The sequence below is a fragment of the Corvus kubaryi genome, unplaced genomic scaffold (genome assembly GCF_017639235.1).
Source record: "Corvus kubaryi isolate FWS band 111438036 unplaced genomic scaffold, C.kubaryi_AGA036_p1.0 split3-73, whole genome shotgun sequence".
Classification (NCBI taxonomy): Eukaryota; Metazoa; Chordata; class Aves; order Passeriformes; family Corvidae; genus Corvus; species Corvus kubaryi.
The window spans coordinates 33558390-33567562 of record NW_024582091.1 but is presented as its reverse complement, the minus strand read 5'-3'; the positions used below and the strand labels follow the sequence as shown (position 1 = coordinate 33567562).

At 42.3% G+C, this 9173-nt stretch overlaps 1 protein-coding gene across 1 annotated transcript in view; it reads left to right on the top strand.

Annotated features, from left to right (window-relative positions):
* The window catches only part of SOGA3 (SOGA family member 3), a 44288-nt gene that overhangs the window by 8610 nt on the left and 26505 nt on the right, over positions 1-9173 (top strand). The window contains exons 5-7 of the mRNA XM_042016655.1: positions 5-565; positions 900-1124; positions 4503-4661. Of these exons, the coding sequence (XP_041872589.1) occupies positions 5-565; positions 900-1124; positions 4503-4661 (945 nt within the window). The remainder of the gene's footprint in view (positions 1-4; positions 566-899; positions 1125-4502; positions 4662-9173) is intronic.

The window sequence follows — 9173 nt, the reverse complement described above, 5'->3', positions numbered from 1 at the left end:
CGAGGAGCCGCTGCCGCCACCGGGCGCCGCCGAGGAGGCGCCCCCTGCAGGGGGCGGCGGGGGCGAGCGGGAGGGGGCGGCGGCGCCGCCGCCCAAGCAGTGGCGGGGGAAAGCGGGGCGGTCCCCGCTGAAGGGCGCGGGGGAGGCGGCCCCGGCGCCTCCATCTTCCTCGGGCGCGGGGAAGGGCCGCTGTGCGGCGGCGGGCGGCGGCGGGTACTGGAAGGAGGGATGCCTGCAAAGTGAGCTCATCCAGTTCCACCTCAGGAAAGGGCTGGCGGCGGCCGCCCAGATGCAAACGAAGGGCAGCAACCACAGCAGCAGCAGCGGCAGCGCTTCCTCCGCTGCCTCCACCGCCTCCGCGGCCGCCGCCCCGGCCGAGCCTCCCCCGGCCGCCTCCGCCTCCTCGCCCGCTGCCATGGAGGCGGCCGGGGAGGAGGGGCTGCGGCAGGGCGAGGCGGGAGGCGACGGCAGGAGCTGCGGCCCCGAAGGCGCCCTGAGCCCGCACCTGCAGGAGGAGATGCAGGAAGAGATGGAGAAGCTGCGGGAGGAGAACGAGAGCCTCAAGGTGAGGGGCCGGGGCGGCAGCGGGTGTTGGGGGAGAACCGGGGCCGGGCGGGGGCGGGCTGCCTTCCCACGCCCGCGCCGGGAGGGATCTTCCCAGCCTCCCTCTCTCGCGGCAGGAGCGCTGGAGGCAGCGTTAAGATGGCTCTGTCGTGGGGCGTGCGGGCAGTGCCGCTTGCTTTCCTGCTTCGTTGCGGTGCTTATAATGAGCTGGCTTGTATTTACCTGCCGTCCCTGTGGGGCGGAGCTCCATTTTGGCTGCCTTCCCCTATACGTGCTGACATTTGTGCTTTTGACCCACCTGTTGCATCCCTGTCCCCTTCTCGCCCCGGTGACAGAACGAGATAGATGAGCTGAGGACGGAGATGGATGAGATGAGGGACAGCTTCTTTGAGGAGGATGCTTGTCAGCTTCAAGAAATGCGCCATGAGCTGGAGCGAGCCAACAAGAACTGCCGGATCCTTCAGTACCGGCTGCGCAAGGCTGAGCGCAAGAGGCTCCGCTACGCCCAGACCGGTGAGATTGACAACGAGCTCATACGCAGCATGGAGCAGGACCTCAAGGTACAGATGTGAGCAGGTGTCAAGGGGAAGGGAGCATCTCATAGGGAGACACAACCATGCTCTTAGTCCTCATGACTCAGGCGTTTCCATCCATTCCACTGTGCACCCAGTACAGCTCATAGAATAGCAATGGCCAAGCCATGCTTGGTAATAGGAGCCCTTCTTGTATGTCAATAGGCTATTTTCAGCTTCAGTCCTATCATTTTTCATACAGGTAATATGCAAGGAGTGACTCAAACGGAAATTAAGAGCTAAAGGATTTGGACCCTTTATGATGAATGCAAAACATATCCTTCCACTGCAAAATTAAACCAACCTCACCAAACAGCCCCATTGACTTTGATGGGATTGATTATGTCACTCTTTAGTGAAAGATTTTAGTGGGCAGGCAGATTGAATACTTGCAGTCACAACACTAAATCTTTACTCTGTTGCTGTCAGTAAAAAACCTGCTGTTATGTTCAATTAATCCAGGGGTTTTCACATCCATCTGAAACCTTAGACAAAACCCATCAAATTTCAGTGTGTCATCAACTGCATGTCATCCACGGGATCTGAATGAGACACAGCCCATCGCTGAGGAAAAGTTTCAGTCCTTGTTTAAAGATTGTCATTGGTGGCAACCCATCATCTCCATTCTGGGTTGGTCCAATTACAGAGAAAAAATGCCTTTCTTTACATCGCTGGAAGTTTAATTTCTGCTTCCGTTTGCTAGACGTTGAAAGACTCCTGCTGAACCAGGACACCTAAACATTTTTCAGTTGACTGGTCTCCCAGTCAACTGACCTTTTCTCATGGAAGTGCAGACCTCTGTATAGCAAATGTGAGTTTATTTGCCACACTTCTGCCTAGGGCTCTAGTTACTCATGGCACATGGACTCTGTGGGCTGCAGTTTAAATTGTGAATTTAATACATGGTTTCGAACAAGGTAATTTTTTAACTTCTTTCTGATAAGTACGATAGATTGAGAGTATGTTATTCCCAGGCCTGGTTTGGATCATTTTTTCTGAAAATTTTCCAGCTTGTCATCATTATTATTAAAATTTCTATTTGATAATCCTTTTCTGTGCATATTCAAAACCCATGTTTTCTGTTGTGGCTGTGACAGTTCTATAAATCCATCTGCCCCCATGTGGTTCTTGGCAAAATAGAGTCTTCCTGGTCAGAAGAAAAATCACTCCCTTTTCATGGGGATTTCTGTTCAAAACAAGGGATATTTTGCATACTTAGAATGCTACTTAGATGATCAGTTGAGATACACACATTTGCAGGCAGACTTTGAGCATGGGCCTTCATGTCCCAAGTGAATATTGTGATTCCAGTTTGTAGAGCTGTGTTCTTTGTTGGCTCAATGTTACTTTTATTAGCAAGTAATACATATGCAGGCTGGGGAGGGAATTGTTGAGGGCACCTCTGCTGAGGTACTTGTCTGCCAATATAGGAGATAGAAGTTAAGGCCTTGGATTGGGCTGGACAAAGAGCTCGCATTAATTAGCATTTCTCCCATGTGTTTCCCAATATGACTGACTCTTTGGAAAGGAAGAGTGTTCTTGCAGAGTGTTCTCACTGCTCATGAATATGTTCTGCTTTGGAGTAGGGATGAATGCCTAATGCCAAATTTCTGCCTAATAGAATTCTGGGTGCTGGCTAACCATAATTCTAACTCGTGCGGTTTTCTGTAGTGCTTCCATGTCCTCTCCTGAAGAATGACTATCCAAAAAGACACTGTTCATTTTACATTGTTCATTTTGCAATGTATTAGGGAACTTGATCCCTCAGAGATACAGTCTTGCAGATAGCTGTATTAAAATGTATATTTCATAAGTGAGTCCCATTTCCTATGTGCTCTTAGAATGCTCTGTATTTTTTCCTGCATTAGTAGCTATTCCACCAGATTTTGTGTCGAAAAATTAGCTACCAGTAATGATATTACAATTTGGTTTTATTTACTGATCCAGACTGTACCTATAGACTGAAGACAGGTTCTGTAAGGGTGCTGTTTTATATATCCCCCATGATTTTCCATTTACTTTGGTTGGACAACCAGATGAGCAGTTTATAACTAAGTGTAGGAAAAGACATCAAGCTAAAGCCCTGTGATGTGTTTCTCGGCTCATTCTGCAGTCTCTTTGGAGTATGGTTATAATTGAAATTCCCCTCCACTCGCTCTTTCTGTTGGGCATTATGTGCCTTGAGTGCGTGTGCAGTGGGGGAGGTTATTGAATGATCTTGTGCTACACTGCAGTGTTGTATCTGTAATTCACACACACACTGGGTTTCTTGTCAAGGGAGGCTGAGTCACTAGCTGCTGCTGATTTCTGATAGATTGGATCTTTCTAGATGCTTGCTTACAGTTATTATTTTTTCTCTAGTGTTTTAGTATGTCAAAGAACTCTCTGACATACTAACATAAGATGGTTTGAGTAAAAGCCATGAAGGACAGCTCACTGAACTCCCCCAGCTAATGCTAAGTAGGATTAATTATGCTTTCAGAGTTCTAAAAAAAGCAGGAAATGAGGCTTTTCAAACTGTGTGTCTATGTGTCTAAATCACCATCAACACAGTGATTAGTGTATATTTAAATATTTTTTGTGTGTGATTATAGTTTCTGGTGGTTTCACAAAATATAGTGCAAGTGGCTTGCAGGGCAAGATTCTCATTACTTTTCCTGTGGAGGAGGAATTAGATCTTGTCATATGCCTTTTAACTCTATTCCTGTGAAAATGCATTAAAAAAACCTCAAACAACCAAAAACCTTAGTGTTCATTTTCATTGCAAATTAATTTGGGTGAACACAACGTCAGTAAAAATGTTGTTTGTTTGTATTTTAATCTTAAAATGAGACAATAGTAGTAAATATTTTCATTAATTGTCCACCAAGGAGAGAGAAACTAGCACAGTCAAAATAAATGTATGTCCATTTGTAGTCACAGGTAGACACAGGTGGGGCAGGCCTGGAGAAGATGGACCCTGCTTTTAGATGCTGTTGCATGTCAAGTATTTGAAGGGAATGTGCTTTAGTGCATTGAAAAGCGTAAGCTAGCTGTGGTTGGGAGAAAATAGATGATGCACTGTCTCCAGGAGTAGTGAAGGTCCTGTTTAACTGTTGATATGACAGAACCTAAGAAGGAGTTGGGGTTTAATGTCTTATGTGGTTTCCAGTGAAGTCCATAGGAATAATGTACCATTTTTTGGAAGGAATTTGCTTGAATTTGGAATAATTTAGAATTCTGTCTGTGGATGTCCTTGTCTACCTGTTTCCTTAAATACCTGTTCCATCAAAACATCCAGAATTAACTTCTAAATGGTTGCTTAGGCAGTAAGCACTGCAACAGTAATTTTTTTTAACCTTAATTTTGATATACCATTTCATTTAGGTTGCAAAAGATGTATCAGTGAGACTTCATCACGAGTTAGAAAATGTGGAAGAAAAACGTACTATAACAGAAGATGAAAACGAAAAATTAAGACAGCAGCTTATAGAAGTTGAAATTGCCAAACAAGCACTACAGAATGAACTGGAAAAAATGAAAGAGGTTAGTGTTGCTATTTACTTCTACACCAATTATTTTCAGATCTCAAATTCTTACTGCTGAACTGTTTTTCTTCTATAACTTGTTTTGGGGGCAAGCAATACGGCAGCCAAAAGTTGAAAGTTGTAAGGAGTGCTGAAGTACAACTTGATGATTGCGAAGCTGAGGAGAAACTGAAATATTTGATGTTTTCTAGGCAAAACAGGAACCAAATTGTGGGGTTTTTTTTCTTTTTTTCTCTGCTAGGAGGGAAATGTGAAACTAACGGTAACAAGAGTTCAGAGGCTTTGTTACACTGTACCTACATAAATATTCTTACAGGAAGTGTGCTCAAGTGTGGCAGAGGCATCTAACTACAGATGATGTTCCCCACATGTTTTTACAAAGACCAGTAGTTTTTCCCTTGCTAACTACTACTAGAGACTAGCAGGCACACTGATACTGGGGATCTAGCTACCTCCCCATCTTGTTCAGTCATGCTCTTTGGAGTACTGGGAAGTGAGAGACTCTACCTGGCCTTTCAATCTAAGCATAATTTTATATTGTATCTAATTAATCTTCAAAATTACTCCATCTGCCGTTATATAGACACAAGATACCGTGCCATTAAGTAAGCAGAAAACTGCATTACAGCAGTAATAGCCAGGCTGACAGAGATAACAAAGCAGGCAGTAAAAGGAGAAACTGTTGACTAAGAATGACTTCTCAGAAGAGATTTTAGAAACAGCTCTCCTGTTCAATGTTTAAAATTCAATGAATGCACCCAATTTTCACTTTTAGGAATATATCCTAGTAGGAATGCCTGTGTCTTCTTTGATCTTGTATGAAGCAGAAGAGATGTATTTCAGTTGTCAAGAAAGGCAAGAAATTTTCAGTTATATGATGTTAGGGCATTTTTAGGAACTGCAAATGAGTCCTTTAAGTGATGTAGTATTAAAAATATTCAAATGTTTTCTTTAGAGGAACTGAATTTCAAGCATGTTAGTAGAGGTTAAACAGGTGGTATGTTCCACCTTCTGCTGCTTTCCCAGATAACTGCAGATTTCAAAAGAGCATGAAAAAAAATATGAGCCTTATTCAGCTTTCCCCTCATCTCCCTGAGATTTTCATCTTCTGTTTTCTCTCTGGTTACTGCCATTAAATACAGCTTGATTTTCTGGACTAGCCTCTTGATGAGAGCATGATCTTTCTGTAATGATCGTTATAACTTGTGTTTAAGATTGGCTTTACCCCAATTTTTTTGTTATTCTTGTCCATTCAGACCTTGTTTTCTTTTAGGTTCTCATCTCTGGTTCCTCCTTCTCTCCAATACGTTATACCGCTGTAAAATTCTTTTGCCTTGTTTTTTCTGAAGCACCTTCAGATTACAGTGATATTTAGTGGCAGTTTAATAGTTAATGTTCTTTGATATTAAGCCAGTAAACGGGCTTCTCCGTCCGTTTCATCACTAGTCACTTTCTCCTTATTGCGCTTCTTCCCTCTGGCCCACTATGCGGAATTACGGTTCTGTTGCTCCCACACTGCTCTCCACTTCTTTCTTTGGCTTAAGTGTTCAGCCCTTTCTGTTTTTGCTGTTGGTGTCAATGAAAGGGTACTGGGGACTCCAGAAGAAATGGTGTCATGTTTAGGGTCTCTGTTACACAAGAATGGTTTTCATGGAGCTGAAGCAGATGGATGATTCCCAGTGGCACAGAATGGGGGCACTGAGCCAGAAGGAAAACATGAAGTAAGACTTGATACCATAGTAGGGGTGGAGTGGACAAGGAGTCAGAAATACATCCTTATACTGAACTAGGGAGAACTGCCATGCACAGTCATTTTATGTCTAATCATAATTAGGCAGGATTTATGTATTTCAAATAGGCTGCTGTGTCCCTTTCAGCAGGTGAATGCTGCTTTTTTATACTAGGACTTTCAGCACAGGAGGGTAGTTGAGGAGGTGCAAGTCAGAGAAAAGCTGAAAAGGTTTAAAACAAAGCCAAATTATTATGCACTTCGCAAATATGCCATGATTTGGGGGACCCATGGAAACGTGCTGGTAAAGAATACTAAATCTTACAGAATTGAAATTTAGAATATATGAAGAAGCTATGAAAATATTTATATGGAAAAACCATGAAAACAACCCAAAGCAGTCTGCATTAGAATTTTTCCATGACAAATAATATTTCTTCTTCTCTGGCAATTGAAGGTTTCATGCATTTTAAATGTCATTGTCAGATAGTCATAATGTTAATTTTCTATTTGCTTGTGAATTATTTCCTCTAATTTCATGGATTTACAATCCTTTCTCATTTCAAGACAGCCATTATAACCAATGGAACCTCCTGCTTAAGGGAGTTCTACTCAGCTTAAATTGAAATACAGGGAAGACCTTTTGTCTGGATTGTGGTCTTTGCTTTATTGAGCTTAGAATTAATGGGAAAGTGCCTCTCTAAAGACAAAGAAACATTTTTGTTTCACAGCACAGTAAAAATGCTCAGAGATGTAATGATTGATTTCTGTACTTTTGTCATCAAATGTACTGCAGAAATCCAAGCCTTTCCATTCTTAAAATCTATTTATGTACAAATGCCATGTGAAATTTCTTATCCTTTTATAATGAACAGTGTGAGATAGCAGAGAATTAAAATAAGACTTAATAGAAAATGCCAGAAAGAAAGCATAGTTTTTTGGTAGGTAGTCTCTAGGGCAGGGCCAAAGCCAAAGTTCTCTCTGTGTGGATTCTCTGGTGTTTCAAAAAAAGCAGAAACTCAACTGAAAACATGTAGAAAAGATAAATGCTAGCAGATGTGTTGGGTTAGAGTCAAATCTGGAGTTCTCCAGTGAACATTTGGGTGAATATAGACATGCGAATGTATTTGTCATTAATATAAAGAGGTAATTGCTGTTTGCCTTCTTGATTTGGAGCTTTTGGAAAAAAATAATTATGATAAATTCCACAACAAGTTAGAAATTGTTGTTCATGGCAACAGAAGCTTGCAAGCATCCAGGATTTGGAAGGTGTTCCAGCAATGCATACATTTCCTATCAGTTGCTTTTACTTTCAGTCCCCCAAACTGCATCTATTTGATTTAAAGTTATTCCTGCATATGTCCACACAGACACACAAGATTTTTAATCTGTGTTGGTTTTATTTGTAGCTACTGCTGCTGATTTCTTCTTTAATATTGGTTGCTATCAATTGTAAAGCTTTTTGGGAAGCTGACAACAAAGTAGAGGAATTGTTTCATAGCAGTAGCTAGATGTAATTTTTCAGATATTAAAAAAATTAACATGTTAATAATAATGAACATGTTGTTCATTGATTAATTAATTAATTTTCATTAATTTGTTGTTAACTGGTAAAGCCTAGCTAACACTTGTAGACCTTTTTGTTATCATGAACTAAATATTCATTTGTTTGCTGTAGCTACGTAGCAAACATCCGGTTAGCTGTGCTTTAGTGGTTTGTTATGAGACAAATGAAGTAGGGGGAAAATATGACAGATGTACTGGACTCTGGGCTTTACAAACCCTCGTTGCAATGCAGACATGCAGTTGCAAGAAGCACAGTGTTTTTTGGGGACATGTGTCTTTCTGGATGGATATAGATTGCTCTGCTAATGCTCCAAGCTGGGCAGATGCAAGGCAGCTCAGTTCTTTCAGCCACTTTAGGGTGACGTTGTCAAGCCACCATTTTCTTCTTCTAAGCACAGATTTTTAGTTCAGATCCCAGACTTGATAACCATGGCACATGAACCAGAGGTGTCTTCTGCCCATTCGGGTCAGACTGCAGGCAGAGGAGTCTATGCCTCCCTACATGGGTCTGTGTTTTGCTCTAGTGGTGCCTGTCTTGTCAGTCTGGTCTGTACACTGCATGGAAATGGAAGAAGGCAACAGGATCTGGAGAACTGGGCACTGGAGCTGGGAGGAAGAATCTGAATTCTGTTTCTTATTTTGACACTAAACTGCTGTGGGGCCACACGAAAGTAATTACAATTTTCTGCTTACTGTTGCAACCTTTGCCTGCCCTGCTTAAGCACAGATTAGCTCTCTATACATCTCTGAGTTCAGGCTGCACAGACATCAAAAGCATAGCTGGAAATTTCACTACAAAAGCTGCTGTAAAAGAACCCCAAGCAACTCCAAATTCCTCCCCCTCCAAAAAAAAAAAAAAAAAACAAACAACAAAAACCACAACCCAAAAACACCTCAAACCAACAAACTCACACTGCAGAAGATCTGGTAAGATCCTGTCCCAGTCCCCTTGATCACCAATACCAGCTTGCCTAGCTTTTCTTGAATAAAAATCCAGTATCTCTTCTTTCTCGTAACCCTTTCTCTCTTTAAGCCCCTTCTCCTGCCATTTAACCCCAACCACTTATTTCAAGTCTTTCTTCTATAACTCACAAAGTCTCACATTCTCCAGATTCTTTCACTCAGTCTTGATCCTGTGTCTGGTTTTTCCCTTTCCCTTTCCCTCTCCTTTCCTTTTTCCTTTTTCCTTTTTCCTTTTTCCTTTTTCCTTTTTCC